At 39.7% G+C, this 26,988-nt stretch overlaps 1 protein-coding gene across 1 annotated transcript; it reads left to right on the top strand.

Annotated features, from left to right (window-relative positions):
- The first annotated feature begins 5,873 nt into the window (after positions 1-5,873).
- Positions 5,874-25,112, top strand: LOC121857962. Its single transcript, XM_042354200.1, has 3 exons — positions 5,874-6,394; positions 24,731-24,835; positions 25,070-25,112. Exons 1-3 carry the CDS (start codon positions 6,111-6,113, stop codon positions 25,110-25,112), a joined length of 432 nt encoding a protein of 143 aa, XP_042210134.1. The 5' UTR covers positions 5,874-6,110.
- The last annotated feature ends 1,876 nt before the right edge of the window (positions 25,113-26,988 follow it).

The following is a 26,988-nucleotide window of genomic DNA, read 5'->3' as shown; positions in this document are numbered from 1 at the left end:
TGGCGTGGGTATATCCACTTCACTTAAAACTGTAATTAGGGATCCTCCTCTCACACATTGCACTATTTGAACACAGACATAAGATTCTCTGATCACTGTACCTGTTGTTCTTGCTTTTCAGGGCTTCGTGGAAGGCCCGCAGGTGGTCCGCTTTCTCTGTGCGGAGCCTGTCGTGGTTCGGGTCGTCGGGTTGGCGGTTCAGGCGGGGGTCGCAGTTAGGAGGGCGTACGCACTCCATAACCGGTGGTTAAGTGTTTTTTTTTTTTTCAGAGCCTACCTATTCCAGTTGAGTAAGTAGCAGAGGAATTTCAGCACTCCCCACAGGCACTTGATGGCTGGGTGGTCGTAGAGTGGTTCCTGAGCTTCTCTCCCGGAGCCCCGTTTGGGGAAACCTACTTCCTAGTGTATGTGACTGCTCACTTATAGACGTGAGCTAAGTGTGCCTATTGGGGATGGATGAGGATTGCTACCCTCTTTCCAGGTGGACCCGCACGATCACGGTTTTCCTGGAAAGACTCGGCTGGGATGGTTCTTGCTCCAACCCCCTTTCGTGTTCACAATCTCCTGGGAGGGAGGTGAACAGTTACAGGGGGGACCGCAGGACGAATACACTTTTTGAGGGTGCAGGTCCCTAGGCCAGAGCGAAAAAAGGAAAAATAGCAGTAGAAGGAAAAGAACTCAAACCACGTCGGGAATATCGCACTATAGCTGCTCTCCAGCTGGAGTGTGGGTCACTCACACCACCAGTGGGGAGGGCAAGCTAATGCTCGATAAACCGAAAACGCTCGTGAGATGTTGTCGACGATGTCAGTGGTGGATGGTCCGGTCAGGGAAGATGGCCAACAATGGCAGCAGAGAGAGGGTGGTCTTCACAGTTCCGGGTCCAGCAGTAGGGCTTGGGGGGGGGGGTCTCCCTGGCCAGCCACGTCCATATTTATACAATTCTGGAGCATCAGGATTTGAGGTGCGCGTAGCGCGAGAGCCAATCACAGACGAGAATGCCAGAATTACCCGGTACTCTGATCCTGGCGTTCCTGGCGTTGCTACGTGTGCGTTCGCACTGGGGAGTAGGTCTACCAGCGTCGCTGGCTGTACGCTGAATGGCTGGTAGGCGCGCGGCAGCTCAGTCGTCAGTTGTAGGGGATAGGATCCACTACAGTACACTCTGTCACGCACTGTTGGCAAGTACTGGGCATGCACCGGCTCCTGAATGTACCTGAACCAGCTCCAGTGTTGGTCAAGTCTTCTCTTGAAAGAGCTTACACTCGGTGCCGTCACAACACTCTCTGGTAGATTGTTCCAAAAGTTTGCCCTCATAGTTTTCTGGACTTGCTGCTTCTTCAATCTTGAGCTGTGACCCCTTGTGGGGCGAGCGTCCGCCAGCTCCAAGTAAGGATACTCGACTAAGTAGTGCCCCTGAGATGCTTATACACCTCAACTAGGTCACCCCTTGCCCGTCTGCAGTATAAGCTAGGCAAGTTCAGGCGCTCCAATCTCTCAGGGTAGCTGAAGTGCCGAAGTGCAGGCACCAGTCTGGTGGCCCTCCTTTGAACATTTTCAACCAACTGACAGTCCCTAGCATATCTCGGGGACCAGACGGAGTGACAGTACTCCAGATGGGGAAGCACTTCACTGAACGACCTTCTTTTAAGACCCAATAATTTATTTGCCTGGTTTACCTTCTTCTTGCAATGGCCCAAGAAATTCAGCTCATTATCAACATACACACCTAGGTCCTTCTCACATTCAATCTCAACTAGTGCAGTTTCTTCATCCCGTTGGGACATATGGTACGCCTCCTTAACGTTGGTACGCCCCAGGTGCATCCTCTCACACTTCGTGACATTGAATTTCAGCAGCCATTTCTTCGACCATTCCTGGAGCCCACAGAGGTCCTTCTGCAGCTCTTCACAGTCCGCTTGGTTCTTAATTTCCCGAAATAACTTGGCGTCATCGGCAAACATTTGTATGGATGAGTGTACAACATCAGGGATGTCATTTATGAAACAAACAAACAACAGCGGGCCCAATACACTGCCCTGTGGTATACTGCCAGACTGGGGTCACTAATTCTAAGAGGAAAACTTAACTATAGTCTTAATTTTCAGGGTTGCTGCCACCAGACCCCCCTCTGGGCAGTATGTAGCTTGTTAGGTAGCGTGCAGAGTGAACTAGGCATTGGGTTGGGTTTTTCATTGACCAGATCGATAAGGGGAAAGAAGGGTGAAACCAAAACATGTCTTAACTAATTTATTCCTTATAAAATATACTGTAACAAAAAAAAAATTGAGCTGGCCTTCCTCTAAAGAACAACGATGATTTTGGTTACAATATCACTCAACACTTCGGACTGCTCCACCTGTATGGAATATAGCACCTTAGGTCATCATACATAGTAACACCATCTCGCCTCCCTGTAGCACCAGCTCACCACACCTGTTACACTCCACACCTGCAGGTATGGGACTCCTTGTAATTTCTAGGTACACATATGAGGCACCTCGTTAGCACACCGCCCTCGGTGGGCAGAGACGAGGGCTACACCAAGAGACATACCAGTACTATTTCTACGCCTGGTATTATAGGTCGCTCTAAGTGACGACCGCGGAGTTTCTCAAGCGTTTCCTTATTTATTCCTACTCATTTGGGGTGGTATGCTGGGAATCCACAGGTTCACAGTGGATTGGCATAGCTGGGAGTAGTCACCACCTGGTTGGACCCTCACAGGGATAATGGCCGCCGCCCAGCAAGGCACTCCGACCGCATTGGACCTGAGGTGAGGGTAGACCGGAGGACACTGAGAAATAATGCCTGATGGGCGGTTATCACACACCCTAACACATTACTATTTCACTTATACATCAGGCAAAGCTTTAAACTGTAATAACTGCTATATTAGCCTTTTTTTACAGGGCGGGATGTAGCCCGATAGAGGACACTGACCTGAGGTGACGGTAGAACGGACACTGAGGGCAGTGCCCCGTCGCTCATCACCGCGTAGGCCTACAGTTTCCAATCTTTAACTTTTACTTTTATTTCTTACGGTTCTTACATGAACACTTTCCAGTATATTGTAACCTCATGCCTTATAAACACATATTTTAATCCTGAATTACACACTAAGGTAAGGTTCTGGTTTGCTAGTTCGTGGGTAAATTCATTGGGTTATATAATATCAACGCGGCACACTCGAGGCGGGTACAAAGGACGCTCCCTTAAAACAAAAGCCGAATGTTCATGGCGTGGGTATATCCACTTCACTTAAAACTGTAATGAGGGATCCTCCTCTCACACCTTGCACTATTTGAACACCGACATAAGATTCTCTGATCACTGTACCTGTCGTGGGTATACGTCACGCGAGGATACGAGGTGTATTAAGTTCACACCGATGCATACAAGATATTTCCTTTCAAGTATAGTTTCTGGGTTACTTCCAACACCTCACATAGTTCTAATACATTTATCCCTTTTCCAGATCATTGTTCTCATGCAGTTTCATATGATATCTGTGGAAGTTATGTTCGCTCCAGGTTCACAGACGAAAATAGTATGACCTTCAAACCATGATCCACACTTAGTCCTACAGTACACTAGTCCGGCTCAACTGGACTTTCCCAATCATCTTATGGATACCCTGAGTTCTCCTTAATGCTATGAATACATACAATTAATATTATATAACCGTACCTGGGTTCAACACAACACATGATTCAGTAACATTGAGTAGGTGAGTTATCCTTTATCAATGTTTCCCGTTTTCTGAGATTCTACAAGCGCGGTGGATTTGTATGTTATGTAGCGTAATATGAATTAAAGGGGTTATTAGGAATGATAATGATGTGCGCAGTACAGTGGTACCCCACTTGTGACAGGTACGGATGACGATTTCGTGCCATTAATCACCACACACTGCTTGTGGTCTTGTGGAAAGTCTTCTATCCACGCTAGGACATTTCCCCGAATTCCGTACCCGTCCAGTGTGATTTTCAGCCTTTCATGGGGTACACTGTCGAAAGCCTTGACAAAATCTAGGTAAATATTGTCGATATTACCACACCGTTCCAGAATACGGGTCCAAATATCCAATACCTTCAGCAATTGTGTTAAGCAGGAGCGCCCCGGCATAAAACTGTGTTGGCAATCCTTTACAAGGTTGTTTCGTAGTAGATGTTCCATTGCGGCATCTCTGATAATACTCTCAAGTACTTTGCATAATATGCTGGTCAGGCTCACCGGTATATAGTTGTTCGTGGAGTGACGATCGCCCTTCTTGAAGATAGGACTCACATAAGCCACTTTCCATTCACTGGGAACCATTTGTTCATCCAGGCATTTACAGAACAGGATCTTCAGGGGCTCTGCAAGCTCGTTGCACAACTCTCTTAGCACTCTAGGATGCACCATATCAGGTCCGGGACTCTTATGAGACGCCCTGTATAGTATGATGTGCTACTTATGAGACACCCTGTATAGTATGGTGTGCTACTTATGAGACACCCTGTATAGTATGGTGTGCTACTTATGAGACACCCTGTATAGTATGGTGTGCTACTTATGAGACACCCTGTATAGTATGATGTGCTACTTATGAGACACCCTGTATAGTATGGTGTGCTACTTATGAGACACCCTGTATAGTATGATGTGCTACTTATGAGACACCCTGTATAGTATGATGTGCTACTTATGAGACACCCTGTATAGTATGGTGTGCTACTTATGAGACACCCTGTATAGTATGGTGTGCTACTTATGAGACACCCTGTATAGTATGGTGTGCTACTTATGAGACACCCTGTATGGTATGGTGTGAGACACCCTGCTGTATGAGACACCTTGTATAGTATGGTGTGCTACTTATGGGCTGTATGGTATGGTGTGCTTCTTATGAGACACCCTTATGAGACACCCTGTATAGTATGGTGTGCTACTTATGAGACACCCTGTATAGTATGGTGTGACACCCTACTTATGAGACACCCTGTATAGTATGGTGTGCTACTTATGAGACACCCTGTATAGTATGATGTGCTACTTATGAGACACCCTGTATAGTATGGTGTGCTACTTATGAGACACCCTGTATAGTATGTGTGCTACTTATGAGACACCCTGTATAGTATGATGTGCTACTTATGAGACACCCTGTATAGTATGGTGTGCTACTTATGAGACACCCTGTATAGTATGGTGTGCTACTTATGAGACACCCTGTATAGTATGGTGTGCTACTTATGAGACACCCTGTATAGTATGGTGTGCTACTTATGAGACACCCTGTATAGTATGGTGTGCTACTTATGAGTGCATAGTATGTGTGCTATGAGACACCCTGTATGGTATATGATGTGCTACTTATGAGACACCCTGTATAGTATGGTGTGCTACTTATGAGACACCCTGTATAGTATGGTGTGCTACTTATGAGACACCCTGTATAGTATGGTGTGCTACTTATGAGACACCCTGTATAGTATGGTGTGCTACTTATGAGACACCCTGTATAGTATGGTGTGCTACTTATGAGACACCCTGTATAGTATATTGTGCAATGCAATGTTACTTTGACAAATTTTGCGGACGGTAGATTTAAATTGATATTTCATTTTTCATATACTATACTATATACTGTACTATACAGTGTACTGTATATTACGATAAGTTTAAAACTTTTTATCCGTTCTCTCGGCTGTGATGATGGAAAATGTTTTTCCAAAACGTGTGTTTGCTAATAAGGAAATCCAACCTAGCCAAGATATGAATAGATAGATATAGAGACATAGATATAGACAGAAATAGTAGATATAGAGGGTAGAGTACATTGCGCTAGGTGTTGTTCAGGTGTCGTGGCCGCCATCTGGTGGCTGGCCTCACAAGCTCTGCGGTGAGGTAAACAATTTTGAACATGTCGTCGGTATTTGCGTTGTGTGCGGCCTGGTGAGGTGACTTGTGGTCATCAGTCTAGTGGTGTGTGTTTGTACGAGCCTTGTGAGATTCAGTAATACAAATATAGTAAAGAAATGTGTTAATGTAACGTATTATATGAAGAAATAAGAGGTGTGGTCATGACCTGACCCGAGTGAACTACCACCAACAGTAGGGGCACCATGTTCCGTACAGCGTGTGATTACCTGGCCAGTAAGGCGGGTCTGGACGCTGAGGCGGACAGTCCTCCCAGTGAAGAAGACTCCTCTAAGGAGAATTCATTAATAAACGGACAAAATCAATTTCCTTCATCCAGCCCCAGTAAAGGTTCTCCCACAGTTGGCTCTCCCTGGGGTCACACCCTAACACCCAGGGCTGCTGGCTCCACCCACCCCCCACAACGACTGGTGCTCAATGGCACTGCAACTACTACACCCAAACAAAATGTTCCTTGGAATGACCTGAGGTAAGTAGGTTAAATGGAAAGCAGTGGATATTTTGCCGTGACCAGCTAAGTCCCTACTCTCGCTGTTTTACCACGGGTGCACACTGATGGGCTAATCGTCCAAGAGAACTATATTTGACCGTGACTGGGGGCACTTGGCATTTATTTAGCCGTGAGGCAGTCGATGTAAACATACCTAACCATATTTCTGTTGTACATGGAAACTAATTATTATAAAAGAGGTGACAGTTACTAGAACCTAATCCAACCTACCTATCGTCCTAGCCGGGGGCTGACCCCCCGTCATATTAAACAGAAAGTACTTAGACAATCAGAGCACACTCACGGTAAAATAGCATTACTAGGAACTGCCAGTCACGGCAAAATATCCACTACTGTACATAAATGGTAACATTTTATTTTCGGTTATCCCGGTATTTAAGGTGTATAGTACTGTATATCCAAACTATATGACTTGATAAATATGTATAAATCATTAATTTTCAATTTAATTCCATTTGACCACTGTACTGTACTGTACTGTGTTGTACTGTACTGTATTGTATTGTACAGTACTATATTGTACTGTACTGTATTGTACTGTAGTTCCAAATTAATGAGCCTCACATTTTCCCAGTACCAAGCTTATTATTTGGAGGGAGTCCAATTATATGATGGTATAAATGGGCTTCCTATTACCATACTAACATGGGTGCTGGACAACTCATACCCAAGCAAATCGTACCAATCAGAACATGTCAACTCGTACCCAATTACGAGATAGTTCGTACCCATATATATATATATATATATATATATATATATATATATATATATATATATATATATATATATATATATATATATATATATATATATATATATATATATTATATATAATTCCTGTATAACCACAAGGAAAGAAAAAAACGAAGTTAAGTAATATTTTACCACCCTCAGCAGTCTGGTTTAGATATGTTGATGATGTATTATGTCTCTGGCCATGTAATGAGGACCTAAAAGCTTTCCTGCCACAACTTAACAACTTAGCCCCCTCGATCAAATTCACTGTGGAATTAGAGCAAGACTGTAAATTGCCATTCCTAGACTGTCTGATACACAGAATAGGTAACACTTTTAAGTTCAGTATTTATAGAAAACCAACTAATGTGTGTTCATACATTCATTATTATTCTGCCCACCATAATAAAGTCAAACAGTCAGTATTTTCAACAATGTTTTTACGTGCCCTGAGAATTTGCAGTCCGGAATTCATCGATGAGGAATACAAATATATATATAATATTGGCTCAAACCTTAAATACCCTAGATCTTTCATAGACAAATGCCTAAACATTACTAAGAAAACTTTTTATAGAACTGATCCCAAGCCCACCCATGACCATAAGAATATCTTTATATTACCATTTCACAAAAATTTCTCACACATTCCTTCACAACTAAAAACCTGGAATGTCAATGTGGCATTTAAAAACTCATGCACTGTTAAACAAATATTAATCAAGAACTCCCCCAACAACACAATTGGTTGCATTTATAAAGTTCCTTGCAAGGAATGTAATATGTTTTACTTAGGCCAGACAGGTAAAGATCTTGCAACTAGAATTAAACAACACAAATACAGTGTTAGGACAGGCCAGGAATCCAATGCTCTGTTTGTTCATTTGAGGGATAACAAGCATTGCATTGACTCGGATAATGTCTCCTCAATATTACCATGTAATTCAATTGATAGTAAGAACATCATAGAATTTAGTCTTATTAAACATACCGAAGCATTCAACATGAATTTGAGTAACGTCATGTACAAGCTGGACAATTTTGTAATTAAGAAGATTTGTGACCAGGTGAGAAGGCCGGGTCACCTGACCATCTGACCTGACCACCAACTGTTGTGTGCTATTTAAAGATTAGTAGGGTCATTACCTAATACCTGACCATTGTGGACCTGGTCTCACCCTCCTCTGTATATATACACCTTGATTTGTATTTCTCTCTCTAGTCTGTACTCACCCCTGAAGATGTGAATTACACGAAAGCACTTGGGAACTTCGTGTTTTCTTCTTTCCTTGTGGTTATCAGCATATACCTGGATCACGCGCACCTACAGTGATTTACTTGCATATATATATATATATACAGTAGTCCCTCGGTTAACGAACACAATTCGTTCCAGAAGGTCGTTCGTTAACCGTAGATTTTGTTAACCGAAACCATTTTCAATAGGATTTTGGGTAATTGGTTCCAGCTCACCGAAAATTACATACAAAGTAAAAATAAATGCAGTAAAGTACACTTAATTTGAGGTGTGTATGTAGAAGGCTCCTGGTTGATGATGATGGTGATGATGGGAATTAGAAGTGGGGGTGGAGCAGAAGGGAGAAGAGAAGGAAGTGGGGGTGGAAGAGAAATCACCCCATGCTTCATTCCGTCATTTCACCCATAAAATTTTAAGTTCACTAGGTGTAATTCAAGATTATTTTCTTTAAATCAACACTGCACTATATGTTTTCAATATGTAAAATAAATTTCCGAATGATCAATAATTGTTGTGTAAAAACGTAAAAATAGTTTATGTTCAAGAGAGCCACAAGCAAGATGTTACCTCCATTGACCAGAGATAAAAACTGACGCCTTGCTGGGTGAGTCAAGTGGCTGATTGGCGCACCAAAAACTAGTTTCCTGTACTGCAATTATGTTAAATAAGTGTTAAAATGACTAAAAAATTTAATATAAAACTTGGAAAATTATTGAATAGTACAACCTTCTTGATATTTACCTGTACTGAAATGGGAACGAATTTAAGCCCTAGAACCGATTACTGTATTGGCGGACTAATATTCCAGCTGGTGAGTAAGCTAAAACATGTTGACATGATTTTGTAAAAATTTCTTTAACCAAATTTTTGTTCGTTAACCAAATTGAAGGTTCTTATGGAAGGTAATTCGTTAACCGAAATTTCGTTAACCGAGGGATTACTGTGTGTATATATATGTATATGTATATATATATATATATATATATATATACAGTTGTACCCCACTTAGCGGTCAATTGAACCCAGAGGTCGCGTTAAGTGAACAACAAACATATGGGATTAATTCCAATAGAACCCCGACCCCAAACTCCACTTTTGACTGACACATAACTATATTGTTGTAGTAAAATTCTATCTTAACTTATGATGGTATGAAAAAACAAGTAATATAGAAGAGGTTAAGTTGGAAAGATAAAAAGGTTAACATAGGAAAAATAAAGAATAGGTTAAAAAACGAAACATTTTGTGGAACACTTACGGTAGTAGAAGAGATGGAGTCGACATCTGAGGGATGGAGGCTGGTTCGAGGCAGAGGCAGACTACTGGCCCTCCGGGTGAATCACCATTACTAGGTGAATCAACATCACTGTCACTTACAGTTGTCAGGGCTTCCTGACAAATCCCTCAAAGATCAGCTTCACTTTCACTATCACTGGCTTGGGCTGGCTGTTGGTGGAGTTCTTGAGGCGAAGAACTCGAGTTATGCTTTGCTGGCCGGCTGAGTGGTGATGTTGTCGTGATACACCTTGATATACGTCTCCTAGCCTACCAGTCGGGTGTAAGAGCTTCATAAGCGTTCATCGTCATTGTCATGAAAGAGACGGACTTAATTTTTCCTGTAAACTCTATGACACATAATATCACTATGACTTAAACTAGGTTCTTGGGAGAATGGCGCACCTTCTTCCTCCTCTTCACTGGGCGTGTTCTTCTTCCAGCATCTCGTGGCAGTCACTTCAGGATCTTTGATCACCTCCAGGATCATCTTCGTTGGTGGTCTCGGAGAAGCCTTCAGCTGTAATATTGGCGCCAGCTTCTCTGGCAAGGTCCACTGCTACTGCAACAGTCTGGAACTGACCAGTCACAGGTTCCTCCTCCTCTCACCTGGTATGCCATGCAGCACATGTCTCCATCGTGACAAAAGTCGTAGCAATAGTCAGCAGATCCCATGCCTCACAAGAAGTCTACAGCTGTTTAGCGTTAAACTTCTTCCAAAATTGTTTGACGAAAGTTCTTGGTCACGCCTCTTGTTCCTTAGCCGCTTTTTGCTCCGCTGTTGGTGTCACCCAGCTTCATAACTCATCCTTGGTGTTGGTAGAGTCGTTCCTAAGGAGCTTGAACTTCTTTGCAGAGTACGCCTTTAAAATTGCAAGATCGCTCTGGTCCATGGGCTGGGATTAATGGCGTGATGTTGGGAGGAAGGAAGACCACTTTTGCGTTGGGGTGGCTGACGATCCATAAGTAAGGCGAGTCGTCAGAGTGCGTTGTCCAGGAGCAACAAATATTAGATGGAACATTCTGTTTGCTCGCCGAAAATTTCTGCGTCAGGAACAAAACGGTTGTCAAACCAGAAGAGGGACAGAGGACATCACGCGCCGTGCGGTTAGCCAGTGGACATTAAGCAATTGTGTCCATATTCTTTGTAAATACGTCTTGCGGCTTTGAACTGTGTGAATCACCGATAACTTTGGTTTACACGACTGCGGAGGCGGTAGTAAACAGGGCCGGTGATCGTTCCTTCTGCAACTTCCGACCCATACCTTGCTGGCAGACTGGACAACAAGTCTTGGAAGGTAACTTTTTCAGAAAAGACCAGATTCGTCCATATTAAACACCACCAATTAAGTCACTGTATATCTTCTCATAATCTCATCAAAGCGGAGGAAAATCTCCTGCTTATACCACGGTCCTTTTCAGCTTCCTCACACAATGTTGATGTTGGTGATCTTGTTCCTCTTCAAACCCTATGCAGCCAACCAGGAAGCATTGAAGGTTTGGGCTCTACGGTCCCAGTTTGATGTCACTGCGTGTAAGCTCTTGTCGTACTCCTGCACTGAAAGCGTATACGCCATGTTAAAGTGCGCCTGGCGCGCAAATACCGCTCACCGGCAGAATTTTCCTTTTGCCAGCACCCTGTTCTGGCAATACCTGATAGATAAACACACCGGCTGTGATTTTCATGTACTCTTTGATCTTGGCTGCATCCTTCTTGATAAATGCGAATCGTGGGTCGTTGTATCGCTCTGGCCTTGAGATCAACTTGCGTCTTCCTTTCTCCCGTCTTGAACAATTTTGGTACTTCACCTGTTAGCTTAATGAACGCCGATGTCTTCTTTGGCTTAATTTACGCTGGGTCAGGTAGGAAGGTCTCTCTGGGGCGATGGTGGTCGGCGGAAGCCATTTCTGAATTTTCGGATGCAGCGTTAACAGGGGTGGCCTTGAGATGAAACTGCAGCGGCTAGGTCAGCGTCGTCTCTCACCCTCCCTCCTCCCGGGAGTGGTCGTCTAATACTTTAAGCCAATTGTAGCAGCAAGAGGTAGGGATGCATGGCCAATCTGATCGATCGTCATATGGCGTCAATAGTGTCTTACTTAGCAAAAGACACACTCTTAACCTTACATGGCAGCTTGCCCAGCGGAGGGAGGAAGGAGGAGGCGGAGCACGAGCCAGGCAGGAGGCAGGCAGGCAGAAGTGAGGCGAGGTGGCCCGTGGGCAAAATCTAAAATAGCATCTCTCAGGCAGGACACTCACAGCGTATATATGGAAAAAAATCCGTGTTAAGTGAAAGTTCAGCTCTGGCGTAGCTAAGTGAAAGAGCAGCGTTAGCGGGAGCAATACAGCATGTATATATATATATATATATATATATATATATATATATATATATATATATATATATATATATATATATATATATATATATATATATATATATATATATATATATATATATATATATATATATATATATATATACACAGTAAGGTATGCTACTTGAGCATGTTGGGTTCAGGAACCTCGTTAGGTTATAACTGATGGAATTAAATATAGAGATTATCGTTTAGGCCCCCCAAATGCAACCATAACACTGAGCAATTCTGTGGAAAATGTAAAAAATCTGGGTACTTTATCTTACCTTAGTGTTGTTCAGCACGCAGGACAGGAGGCAGGGGGGGGGGAGGAGATTATTGAGAAGGAGTGGAAGGAGAGGTGTGCTTCCTAGCCCTCTTTGGTGACATCTCCTGAGCACTTTGTCTATATATGTTCTTTTTGTTATCTTTGTAAAGAAGGTATCCAGGGTTTGGCTGCTTCCTTGTGATTTCTGGACCTTCAAAATAGTTCATAACATTGTCATTGAACACACTGATGGCCTTTTGCACAGAACCAACATCAGGATGATAATCCTCAGCAAGCTTGGACAGTTTGCTCCAGCAAAAACGCATCATGAAGATCTTTGGCTGGAATGATCTTTGACTTTCCTCCTTGTCCTCCTCCTCCCCTGACTCCTCAGAAGTTAAGCTCCTTCAGTGTCTCGTTTTCCTCTTTGTGAAGCTCAGCAGCTCCTCAGTGGACAATTCCTTACTGTGCTCTTCCGCAACTCCTCCTTATCATCATCATCATCATCCACTTCCAGGCCCATGGGAGTTGCCCAAGCCACAATTTCATGAACAACAACCTCTTCTTCTAACTCTTGACCTTCAAAGTCTCTTTGAAGGACACATTCAGGCCACAATGGCCTCCAAAGCAACAAAGACACCTCCCACAGTAACCTCTTTCCAGGCTGAGGGTAATTAAAAAATACAGCATCTGCTATATTGAAGTGACTCTTCCAAAATTCCTTCAAGCTAACATCACTGGAAGAAATTAGATATAAAACATTTTTTCTAAACAATTGCCTTTGTGTAACTTCCTTAAAGTTAAAATGCCTGTTGATCCATGGGCTGGATGAAGGTGTTGTGTAGGTGGCAAAAGTGCACAGTGATGAAGTTCAACTCCTCTGGCAATTCAACCATCGTGGGAGGTGGGCTGGTGCGTGTCACTCACCAACAAAAGCTTTTAGTGGAAGATTATTCTCCTGAGGTATTCTTGAACACTGGGTCCAAACACCTCAATCACCCACTCGAGAATAAATTCCTGGTCACCCAAGCTGGGTTTGACGCCCACATAACACCAAAGCGGAGTCTTCTAGTGTTTTTAAAGCTCTGGGGTTTCTGCATGGTACACAAGGTGGCTTTATTTTGCAGTCACCGGCATTACTTTAAAGAAAGGAGGTAGCCTGTCTTTCATTGGCTTATGGCAGGACAGAGATTTCCTCATATTAATGTATATGCAGGCATTTTTAAAATAGTCAGATTTCATCACAGTTGAATACCTGCTGGCTCGAAGTCTCCCTCTTTAATAATATTAAAAAAAATGTCATAGTGTTCATAGCTGCTTCCTTATCGGCACTAGCAACATCACCATGTCTCTAACACTATATTTTATTTCTCCTTCTGAAACCAGTAAACCACTCCTTGGTACCCATAAACACTGGCACATCACTATATCACACTTGCACTGAGAGTCTTGGCTTTAAGGTCCTCCAAACAATTGTCTAGCCTTCTCTAGGTATAGCTTCTAATGCTATCACCTGCCATTTCTTTCTCCTTTATCACAACTAAGAGTAAATTTTCCATCTCCTCAATCACGTACACCTTGCTTTGCTAAGTCCTGGGAATTCCCTTAGCCACTTGCACTGTTTTCGCTCCTCTTTATTCTTTAAAATACGTACATATAGTCGATTTAGCCATCCCCTACTCATCACTAAGTTTACTTAATCTTTGATTCCATCCTCTAAGTTTCTTTATGATTTCTTTCTTAGTTTTAAGAGTTATGAAACTTCCTCCCTCCACTTTGAGCAGTTAATTTATCACAATTGTACACTTGTATAACAAAATATTTACTTACAAACCATCTGTTTCCACATCAAAGACGAAATTTCAACAATAACAGTGGTGCTGGCCTAAATGAGAGAAAGATGGCGCCTGAAAGCGCTCTTGTTGTGAATTACGGCGGTACAACAATATTCATCGCCAGGCGAGAAATAGTCGATCATTCATCATGATTGGTTGTAGGAGTTGCGTTCGTTATAAGCATTCTCAATTTTATGAGTAAAACCGTTCGTTATAGGAATATTAGTAGTAGTAGTAGGATCCGTTAGTTATAGCATACCACTGTATATATATATATATATATATATATATATATATATATATATATATATATATATATATATATATATATATATATATATATATATATATATATATATATATATATATATATATATATATATATATATATATATATATATATATATATATATATATATATATCTTGATAAAATCACACGGGGAAAAGGGAAACAACGGAGCACCTTAGCTTTCGTCTTTATTCAGGACATCTTCAGAGGCAACTGGATTACATGGACAGAGAGAGGCTTAAATATACAGGGTGACCTTATTAAACATGAGGTCAGGTCATAATGATGTCATCCACTAATCCCCACACCAACACACACGTAGAGGATCTTAAGAGAAGGGGGTGACGTGACTAGTCAGGTCAGGTCAAAAATAAGGGACCCACTAAATAACTATCCTACATCTAGATTAAAGGTTTTCAGAGCATTTTTAACCTTGGGCCACTGACAAATAAGTTTATGTAACATATTATCAGTTTTGAACTGACCATCACTAAGGTTTATTGATTTTAATTCCTTAATCAAACTAGCTTCAACCAGAAGTCTTTCTGTGACACAAGATGATTTGAATACTTCTAAGCTTTATTCCCAAGCAATGGGATGATTATTATTCCTAACATGAACGAACAGGGCACTGCTTTCAGATGCTGTTCTGATATTGTACTTATGTTGTTTGATTCTGAGCTGCAGTGTTTTTTCCTGTCTGTCCTACATAATTACAATTACATTTGCTACATGGAATACAATAAACACTTCCATTTACATTCAAACTTGGGCTATTTCTTATTAACATATTGGTAATGGTTGAGTCATACTTGAAAACAACATTAATATTTAGTAGCTTGAGGGACCGAACTAACGGGACAAATTCATTATGATAGGGCAGAGTCAATATATATATATATATATATATATATATATATATATATATATATATATATATATATATATATATATATATATATATATATATATCCTGATAAATGTGGTAAGGTTGATTTTAATATATGAATAGCCTGAATATTGGGTGACATATAATCAAGTCATTACGTTACTCATACTGGTCTTGTTTCCGTGTGGTTGTGACTTTTGAAAAAAATCTAACTAGAGTATCATTAACATACAAAATCATAACTAATTGTGTATGAGTTGGCCAATATTTTCACTCTTCGTACTTTTATATCCTTATTACTACTGTATTTTATTCTTGACGTTGACGTGTCACAAGAAGAAATTCCTGACGATGTCACGATGTCAGCCACTCCGTAGAACAAGTTCATTATACCGGAAGAAGTACCAGGGAGGAGCCCCGAATTATATTTTGTATACTAACTGATTTGTTTACAAAATGCTGGAGCTGGAAAATCAATCCGTTTTTTATGGATACAGCCCATATCATCACCAATCCATTTCGTCACCAACCCGTTCATCACCAAAACCCCATTTCGTTACCAAATATCAAATCCGTTTTGTCATCACTAACAGTCGCTGGTATTAGTGACAAATTGTAAGTTATTATTTTATACGAATAGAAATTACACGTGTAAATAGGGTGTGTCATAGGAGGGAAGATCAGCTAAAACTAATGGCCCATCACTTTTTTGGTAGATTTTAGTGTATATAAACAGAAAATAATTTCAGTTTCAATATTTTGCAGCCTTTTGCTAGGTAAATTTTAGCGTGAAATTTATCGAAAATCTAACGTACAGCTGCATTAGTGCATTACAATTAAATAGTGAACATTGCTTTCTGACTTCATTCTTTAACAACCCAACTAACAATATTTTTTTTCTGTTTCAGATTCTGATGCATTTATAAGTTGATAATATTTGCGATGGCTGCTTGTGTCAGGACGAGGAACCAAAAATCCAGCCATCTCAGTCACTATCTTGGGTCTGGAAGAGAGCTCCTGAAGTCGGAGTTGCCTACATTGAGAGATGCTTTGAGATACGGTGTTTTAATCAGGCAAATCAGTGAAAAGAACCAAAGAACTTACACAAACAAAGACATTGCCAGTGATATGACCAAAAGCTGTCTTGGCACAGTACACTCTGGCCCTAACGCTCAGTTCAAGCCTCAGTCATAACAAGTCAGAAGAAGATTAGTGAGACACTAGCCAGTTGGGGAAAGACAGAATATCTCTTGGGAAGGAAAAACTTGCAGTTAAGGACAGCTTGCCAAGCAACTTCCAGACGAGGTTATTTGACATAATTACTTGCAAATTGGTGTTCTCTGTCCTGAGTTTGGATCGATCGTGACTGTAAATCCAGGGCCCACATCTCCTGTATTTGCAAGCGTGAACTGAAGATTTCTATTGATCGAAGACTGGCATTTGTCAAAGCACAGAGAGAAGACTGGCAGTATAAGGGCTCTCATGATTTCTGTAAGATATTCGGTCAGAGACAGAGGCTGCCACAGAGAGACAGAAGAGGAGAAAGAGTTGCGAGAAAGGAGACTTGAAGGCCCAGGGTGAGTAAAGGCCGATGATTGGAGTCAAGCTGATTCAGAGTTTAATAACTTCCCCATGGCTGATCCGAGTGCTGACCAGGAGAATGGTGACTTTGTCCCTAACCCAGAAAATAATGATCCCAAACCTTCCAGGCATAAGATTCGAAATAGGAAAGATATCCCGAGCATAGCTCTGGCCAGCATGCGACACCACACTGGTCTCAGAGAAACTGCAGAGATAGCAACAGCTGCCTGGATTGGCGGTGGTTTGATAACACCTGATGATGTTCACCTGGTGATAGATCTCATAACAAAAGTAAGGAGAGCTCAGGAGAAACTTGTCAGTAACCTAGAAGGAGAGTTTGATAAGGGGATAAGAGAAAATGGAATCAATTGTTTGTTCTTTGATGGGAGAAGGGATGACACTAAAGTGTTCATAGTTGGAGATTCTGACAAGTTGTTCCCTGCCATGGTGAAGGAGGAACACTACTCCTGCTGCAGTGAACCAGGAGGGGGAAGTATTTGTGGCATTTCCTCCCAGAAAGATGACATCAGAAACCAGCTGAGATAGTGGCAGATAACATTGTGAACTGGGCGCAGAGAGAGAGCATGGGCCAGACCCTGCAGGCCATTGGAGGAACAGCACCATGCAGACACAGGTGGCAAAGAGTTATACAGTGGATAGGCGGAGATTGGGAGGAAAGCTGGTCTGGATTGTTTGTGACCTCCACACCAATGAGTTGCCACTCAGACATCTGATCCAGGAGCTGGATGGCAAGACTCTTTCAAACAACAGATGGTCTGGTCCTCTTGGCAAGATGCTGGACTCTGCCACTGAGTTAGAAATAAATCCGAGCTTTGAAAAAAATCACAGTTGGCCCTCCACTCGTTGAGCTTGCACATACTGTCATTGACGACCTGAGTACTGACCAGTACTATGGTTACATGATTTGCGTGCCATCAAAACTGGGGTCATACCTGATAGACTTGCTTACCTGCAGATAGGTCCGTCTACACATTCTAGGTAGCTCTAGCGGCTCTCAGGTTCTGCAGAATTTGGGTAAGCTCATCATAAACTGAAAGGGAACCAACTTCACAACCTGAGACTTATTGTCAATTCATCGTGAGTGTCTACTTGCCAAAGTGGTTCAACACCAAGGTCAAGTCATCGTTCTCCGAAGGTCCGAGGCATGTTCTCTTCCAGCTTGAGCTCCTGAGGAGTCAGCCAAGGAAGGTTGTTCAGATTGTGGAGCAGACTGTGAGGAGATCTTCCTGGTATGCTCATCCCGAGGCAGTTCTGCAGACAATGCTCTGCAATAAGGATGAGGAGGAGAGAAGAGTGGCAGTCAAAAAGATCTTGGATATGAGACTTATGAGAGAGGATGGGCATAATGACGAATCAGTTGGTAGCGATTCCTTCAGGGTCAGGAAGACTCCTGAAGTCAATCTAGGTGCCAAGACCCTCACTGATCTCTTGATCTGGATAACATCAGGCTGGCAGTGAGCCCCCTCTTACCTGCAGCCTCACCAATGTTTAAGTCAGAACTCCTGGACAACTATGCATGTCCCTGCCTGGCCCTCGCACACCCAGAGTATAGAGCGTTGTGTACAGCAAGTGAGCGAGGCCAGCAGTCACGTGTACAGCCAGGAGAGGAGGGAAGGCTACATCCGAGCTCAGGTGGTCAGCAGGGAGGTGATGAGTAGAAACAGAAGCAAGAAAGACATGTTCTCTATGGTGTGCAGCAACACCGGGTCGTAGTAGTAAAACCGGTTTTTGTATTTGATGATTTTGTTTTCTAAAGGAATATTAAATTTAATAAATGTGTCCAAGATCATTCGTTTCACTATTCTGGATCATTTTCATCCTAATAAATTAACCTGATACATTTACTTTACTTTAAACAAGCTATTTAGTGGTGTTGGTAAAAGGGTGGGAATACTGAATTTTCATAAGATTTCAAGTTAAAATTTACCGAGCAAAAAATTAAAACTTTTCAAATCTGAAGATATCACATGATTCTGCACATAGAACTACATCATTATTACCATGGGCCAATTTTTCAAACTAAAAAAAAAAAAATTCGCCTCCGTATGACACACCCTAACGTGTAAACAGCCTGCATTACATTTCCCTATTTCACTGTTCTTTCCTACACGATTTACATAATCTGTTTTTGTAATCATAGATAAAGCTAAAATGCAAGGTATACAGTATATACTAATAGGTATGGATTATCCCTTGAATTGGGGGTCAGTAATCTTGTGTACGACTTATCTCGTGAGCTGGGTACGAGTTGACTTTTTGGGTTATGATTTATCTTGGGTAGAAGATGACCCTAACCCTACTAACATGACCCTGAGATGTTCTCTCTGGGGCTTTGCTGGGTAAATATTCATCCAGTGGCTGTCCTCAGGTTTTGGTATGAGAATAGTTTTATTTGGTGGGTTTTATTCAAACCTGACCTCCATTTTTGTGCAAATTAACATTTCTTTTGCAAAAAATTAAAATTTTTATTTTTAACAAACCGCTAATTTGCACTTGGAACGGAAGTCTTATTTTAGTAAAGCATCAAAAAGGACACAGAAAAGACCATTCTCATACCAATGGAACCAACCAACCAACCTGACCTGACCTGACCTAATATACAAGGAGAAGGAAAGGAGGAGACAAGTGAGGAGTATAGCCTGCGGACAGCCAATGAACCAATATTAACCCTTTGTTGTCCCACAAAGACTCGTGAGGTTCGTTACACTTTCATCGTGACATGTAGTTACCACTGTAGTAGTAACGACCCTCACGCACATTGCTAATTTTATGTTGTATGGACAGTTTGTGGAACTAGAGAAAGAAAACCTGTGCTGTAAAAGTGTTTAACAATATTAAAGAGATGATAAAACATAACAAGTTGTCTTCAGAGGTTAAGAGATGATAAAACATAACAAGTTGTCTTCAGAGGTTAAGAGATGATAAAACACAACAAGTTGTCTTCAGAGGTTAAGAGATGATAGAACACAACAAGTTGTCTTCAAAGGTTAAGAGATGATAGAACATAACAAGTTGTCTTCAGAGGTTAAGAGATGATAAAACATAACAAGTTGTCTTCAGAGGTTAAGAGATGATAGAACATAACAAGTTGTCTTCAGAGGTTAAGAGATGATAGAACATAACAAGTTGTCTTCAGAGGTTAAGAGATGATAAAACATAACAAGTTGTCTTCAGAGGTTAAGAGATGATAAAACATAACAAGTTGTCTTCAGAGGTTAAGAGATGATAAAACATAACAAGTTGTCTTCAGAGGTTAAGAGATGATAAAACATAACAAGTTGTCTTCAGAGGTTAAGAGATGATAAAACATAACAAGTTGTCTTCAGAGGTTAAGAGATGATAAAACATAACAAGTTGTCTTCAGAGGTTAAGAGATGATAAAACATAACAAGTTGTCTTCAGAGGTTAAGAGATGATAAAACATAACAAGTTGTCTTCAGAGGTTAAGAGATGATAAAACATAACAAGTTGTCTTCAGAGGTTAAGAGATGATAAAACATAACAAGTTGTCTTCAGAGGTTAAGAGATGATAGAACATAACAAGTTGTCTTCAGAGGTTAAGAGATGATAGAACATAACAAGTTGTCTTCAGAGGTTAAGAGATGATAAAACATAACAAGTTGTCTTCAGAGGTTAAGAGATGATAAAACATAACAAGTTGTCTTCAGAGGTTAAGAGATGATAAAACATAACAAGTTGTCTTCAGAGGTTAAGAGATGATAAAACATAACAAGTTGTCTTCAGAGGTTAAGAGATGATAAAACATAACAAGTTGTCTTCAGAGGTTAAGAGATGATAAAACATAACAAGTTGTCTTCAGAGGTTAAGAGATGATAAAACATAACAAGTTGTCTTCAGAGGTTAAGAGATGATAAAACATAACAAGTTGTCTTCAGAGGTTAAGAGATGATAAAACATAACAAGTTGTCTTCAGAGGTTAAGAGATGATAAAACATAACAAGTTGTCTTCAGAGGTTAAGAGATGATAAAACACAACAAGTTGTCTTCAGAGGTTAAGAGATGATAGAACACAACAAGTTGTCTTCAAAGGTTAAGAGATGATAAACATAATAAGTTGTCTTCAGAGGTTAAGAGATGATAAAACATAACAAGTTGTCTTCAGAGGTTAAGAGATGATAAAACATAACAAGTTGTCTTCAGAGGTTAAGAGATGATAGAACATAACAAGTTGTCTTCAAAGGTTAAGAGATGATAGAACATAACAAGTTGTCTTCAGAGGTTAAGAGATGATAAAACATAACAAGTTGTCTTCAGAGGTTAAGAGATGATAAAACATAACAAGTTGTCTTCAGAGGTTAAGAGATGATAAAACATAACAAGTTGTCTTCAGAGGTTAAGAGATGATAAAACATAACAAGTTGTCTTCAGAGGTTAAGAGATGATAGAACATAACAAGTTGTCTTCAGAGGTTAAGAGATGATAAAACATAACAAGTTGTCTTCAGAGGTTAAGAGATGATAAAACATAACAAGTTGTCTTCAGAGGTTAAGAGATGATAAAACATAACAAGTTGTCTTCAGAGGTTAAGAGATGATAAAACATAACAAGTTGTCTTCAGAGGTTAAGAGATGATAAAACATAACAAGTTGTCTTCAGAGGTTAAGAGATGATAAAACATAACAAGTTGTCTTCAGAGGTTAAGAGATGATAAAACATAACAAGTTGTCTTCAGAGGTTAAGAGATGATAAAACATAACAAGTTGTCTTCAGAGGTTAAGAGATGATAGAACATAACAAGTTGTCTTCAGAGGTTAAGAGATGATAAAACATAACAAGTTGTCTTCAGAGGTTAAGAGATGATAAAACATAACAAGTTGTCTTCAGAGGTTAAGAGATGATAAAACACAACAAGTTGTCTTCAGAGGTTAAGAGATGATAAACCATAACAAGTTGTCTTCAGAGGTTAAGAGATGATAAAAACATAACAAGTTGTCTTCAGAGGTTAAGAGATGATGGAACATAACAAGTTGTCTTCAGAGGTTAGAGATGATAAAACATAACAAGAAGTTGTCTTCAGAGGTTAAGAGATGATAAAACGCAACAAGTTGTCTTCAGAGGTTAAGATGATGGGGCATAACAAGTTAATGTCTTCCAGAGGTTAGAGATGATAGAGACACCAACAAGTTGTCTTCAGGGTTGAAGAGATGATAGAACACTAACAGAAGTTGTCTTCAGAGGTTAGAGATGATAGAACATAACAAGTTGTCTTCAGGGTTAGAGATGATAGAACATAACAAGTTGTCTTCAGGGGTTAAGAGATGATAAAACATAACAAGTTGTCTTCAGAGGTTAAGAGATGATAGAACATAACAAGTTGTCTTCAGAGGTTAAGAGATGATAGAACATAACAAGTTGTCTTCAGAGGTTAAGAGATGATAAAACATAACAAGTTGTCTTCAGAGGTTAAGAGATGATAAAACATAACAAGTTGTCTTCAGAGGTTAAGAGATGATAAAACATAACAAGTTGTCTTCAGAGGTTAAGAGATGATAAAACATAACAAGTTGTCTTCAGAGGTTAAGAGATGATAAAACATAACAAGTTGTCTTCAGAGGTTAAGAGATGATAAAACACAACAAGTTGTCTTCAGAGGTTAAGAGATGATAAAACACAACAAGTTGTCTTCAGAGGTTAAGAGATGATAAAACATAACAAGTTGTCTTCAGAGGTTAAGAGATGATAAAACATAACAAGTTGTCTTCAGAGGTTAAGAGATGATAAAACATAACAAGTTGTCTTCAGAGGTTAAGAGATGATAGAACATAATAAGTTGTCTTCAGAGGTTAAGAGATGATAAAACATAACAAGTTGTCTTCAGAGGTTAAGAGATGATAAAACACAACAAGTTGTCTTCAGAGGTTAAGAGATGATAAAACATAACAAGTTGTCTTCAGAGGTTAAGAAATGATAAAACATAACAAGTTGTCTTCAGAGGTTAAGAGATGATAAAACATAACAAGTAGTCTTCAGAGGTTAAGAGATGATAAAACATAATAAGTTGTCTTCAGAGGTTAAGAGATGATAAAACATAACAAGTTGTCTTCAGAGGTTAAGAGATGATAAAACATAACAAGTTGTCTTCAGAGGTTAAGAGATGATAAAACATAACAAGTTGTCTTCAGAGGTTAAGAGATGATAAAACATAACAAGTTGTCTTCAGAGGTTAAGAGATGATAAAACATAATAAGTTGTCTTCAGAGGTTAGAGATGATGGGAACATAACATAAGGTTAAGAGATGATGGGAACATAACAAGTTGTCTTCAAGGTTGAGATGATAAAACATAACAAGTTGTCTTCAGAGGTTAAGAGATGATAAAACATAACAAGTTGTCTTCAGAGAGAGATGATAAACATAACAAGAGATTAAGAGATGATAAACATAACAAGTTGTCTTCAGAGGTTAAGAGATGATAAAAACATAACAAGTTGTCTTCAGAGGTTAAGAGATGATAAAAACATACATAGAGGTTAAGAGATGATAAAACATAATAAGTTGTCTTCAGAGGTTAAGAGATGATAAAAACATAACAAGTTGTCTTCAGAGGTTAAGAGATGAAAAAACATAACAAGTTGTCTTCAGAGGTTAAGAGATGATTAACAAGTAGAGTTAGAGATGATAAAACATAATAAGTTGTCTTCAGAGGTTAAGAGATGATAAAACATAACAAGTTGTCTTCAGAGGTTAAGAGATGATTAGAATGATGAAACATAAGTTGTCTTCAGAGGTTAGAGATGATAAAACATAATAAAGTTAGAGATGATAAAACATAATAAGTTGTCTTCAGAGTTGTCTTCAGAGGTTAAGAGATGATAAAACATAATAAGTTGTCTTCAGAGGTTAGAGATGAAAAACACCAACATAAGGTTAGAAGATGATAAACATAAACAAAGTTGTCTTCAGAGTGTGATTAGAGGTTAGAGATGATAAACATAACAAGTTGTCTTCAAAGAATGGTAAACATAATAAGTTGTCTTCAGAGGGATGAAAAACTCTTCACGCCTTAAGTTTTTGTCTTCAAAAGAGATGATAAAACATTTGTGAGGTTAAGTCGCAATAAGTTGTGTTAAGAAAAAAACATATTAAAAGATGATAAAACATAACAAGTTGTCTTCAGAGGTTAAGAATGATAAAACATGTTGTCATTAAGGATGATAAAACCTTAAGTAATTATAGTACATAACAAGTATACAAATATCAAACAAGTGCAGAGAGATGATAAAACACCAACAAGTTGATCCTTTATCTCCAGCGTGATCACGAGTGTTAGAAAAGTATTAAAATTTTGTTATGTACTGTACATATACATAATGAGATTTTGAACAAAATTGGTTAGATCAAGATTATGGCGAAAACAGTAAGCCTAAGAGGATTTTAGACCCAAAACGCTTTTTCCTCTCAGAATTTAAATTTAATGTATGTAACCACTTTAGTACTGTACATCAGAATGGTGCATAAACACCAAAAAGTGTTCTTGAAATCCCATAGGTGGCAAGTACAGTAATTAGTGTTAGAAAAGTACTGTATAGTACTATAATTTGATTATACTTAATATGTTTTGCTTAGTATTGTAATACAGTATAACATGACTAACTTGTCTCTGAATGTATTGAGCTGCAAATGGAATGACCCAACATATTAATGAAGATCCTAATTAAAAAAAAAAAATTTACAGTACAGTATTGTTGTATAGTATGTAGCCATTATAAGAGGTTGTAAGGTATGATTTTTATATAATTTACTGTGCATATTATTTTATTTCAGCTTTGCAGCAGAAGTGGTGAGCCCGGGCTTTGCCAACCGAGTAGTGAGAGAGGCCCAGGCACTGCTCCAGGAGCCCTGTAGAGGCTCGACGGCAATACCCTGCTGGTTAGTTATGACTGTCTATGAGCATGGTACAGTAGTAGCTAACCTTTAAAGGTTTATCCAATGTTGTTACCGTTGTCGTGAAACTTTACTTGGACAAACTTCTTGATGGGTAGCCTACACCACTCACGTAAAAAAAAATTTATGTGAAATTTAAACATTTTTCTTTCCTTTTCTTTGACCTGCAATAAGTTTTTTAACCTTTCATTGATCTCATATTTTGGTGGTTAAATACAGGTATCAGACCATTTATCTGGCATTCCTGTATCTGGAACACTAAAAACCCAAGTTATGTTTTGGAACAAATTATTTAAAAGTACCAAAAGTAATTTCTAGGCCAAGTGTGAATTTTTCCAACCATACCTCACCTGTGAGCTATACGTTATGTTGTGTTTAATTTTCAATTTGTAATTTTGGGTTAGATATACAGTGCTGTATTTAATTTTTTTACGCAGCTACTCACAGTACACACTCAATCTTACACACAAAAAGTGAAGAAGACAATTCTCATGGGGTATAAAGTATTTTTTTTAACTCAAATTTTTTGGTAGATGCTGTACTGTACACAAAATTTTCAGATTTTTTCCAATAATCATGGATTTTAAGAACATACCTTAAGCATTAATGGTGGATTATTGTAAAATATTTTGTTATTAAGAATGTATTTCAAATTTATACAGTGGTCAGTAATAAAATCTCCCATTTCCAAATACATCCAGTATCTGATACTGTTTTGTACTTGTGGTCCTTCTTTTACCCCTGTAGGTAGTTTGAAATAACCAGGTTTTACTGTTTAACTAAAAACATTTTCACTTGATGAACATGTAAGTAAAACACACACTGACGCATTTTTATTACTTATGGCATTCAATTATTAACCCTTTGACCCCAGGTGTCTTAAGGCCCGCCGAACCAACCCCCCATGCCTGCAGATTTCGTTAATTTTTATTTTATTTTATTTTTAGTCCATTGTCACCTTATAAATGGGTGAATCAATATAAGAAAAATCCAGAAGAATGTAGTTACATTCAACTTTCATTGTAGTATGGTTGGAGAGTTGTCTGGAGTATTGATAGGCAGTGTGTAGTGATGAAAGATGTCTTGTTTGAAACTGCTGCACACAGTGAGCGGGAAGTGAATGTGACACACAGTTCTTTCTTGAAGGCACTTTTATATTATGCTTCTTTCTTATTGCTATTGCAAAACAAAATATTTCTATTTCCTCAAAAGAAGTATATAGAATACTGAGCAGTAGGAATATTTAGCAGCACAAAACTCATCACTATTTTGAAATATATATTGCACACTATTTACATGTGCTTTTACTGAATTTAGAACTTCTTGATCGTGTGGAAGTCTTTGTAACGTGAAATGCACAAGGCAACTCACATTCCTTGCACCAAGTCACCATATCTTTGTGCTGTGGTTCACGGTGGCTGGCAGGGAGGGAGCACCAGTCTGTAGGCCTAACACTCCTCACCCCTCAACAAACTTAACATTATCTGGGTTCTGTTTCTCCCCCATCATTGTCTTCATCACCCAGTACTGTACTATGTCAATGCCACTGAGATCAAACAGCAACTCTTCATGAACAGCTCAACAGTACTGTTAAGCAAATGCCTTCACTTGGGTGTGGAGGAGTGAGGCGAGTCATAAGAGAAGACTAAAGACGTGCATCTGTCATAATGTCTGGCAGGTAACTGACCACGAGGCACAAGACTTGAGACAAATACACGTGAGTTGAGTTGCCAAGTACACAAATATCCCATACAAAGTATTCCCTCCCGCCTGGACATTCAAAACATGCCACAAATATTAAGAACGTTCAGGAACATCACCCGGGGCGAACGTTCAGGAATGTTACCCTGAGTTTAAGGGTTAACATAGTAAGTACTGCACTGTATCTTTCTTTTTCTCAAATGCTAGAACATTAGTTTAATTTAATGAAACATAGTTGCCATCAACGTCCGTCTTGTGTTGTTTGATGGTAAACTGTTGATGATTTTGCTGGTGTCTAATTCCTTTAGTGTGCGGTGAATCTGCAACTGAACAAGCACCTGTAATCGCCTACCATAACCACGCCATCCCCCTTCCTCACCCATTAACTGATAATTTGGTATCAGTGGCGGTAAGCCTTGTCATGTGAGGTCATAACT

This window comes from Homarus americanus, unplaced genomic scaffold (genome assembly GCF_018991925.1).
Source record: "Homarus americanus isolate GMGI-L3 unplaced genomic scaffold, GMGI_Hamer_2.0 scaffold18559, whole genome shotgun sequence".
Taxonomy (NCBI): Eukaryota; Metazoa; Arthropoda; class Malacostraca; order Decapoda; family Nephropidae; genus Homarus; species Homarus americanus.
The sequence above is the reverse complement of the archived record's forward strand: the minus strand, read 5'-3'. Positions and strand labels throughout refer to the sequence as shown.

Excerpts from the sequence above, each read along its gene's own strand:
- LOC121857962 (XM_042354200.1), top strand. The coding sequence starts at position 6,111 with ATGTTCCGTACAGCGTGTGATTACCTGGCCAGTAAGGCGGGTCTGGAC. Across the intron at positions 6,395-24,730 it reads GTTCCTTGGAATGACCTGAG|CTTTGCAGCAGAAGTGGTGA; the intron begins GTAAGTAGGTTA and ends ATTTTATTTCAG. Across the intron at positions 24,836-25,069 it reads TCGACGGCAATACCCTGCTG|GTATCAGACCATTTATCTGG; the intron begins GTTAGTTATGAC and ends GGTTAAATACAG.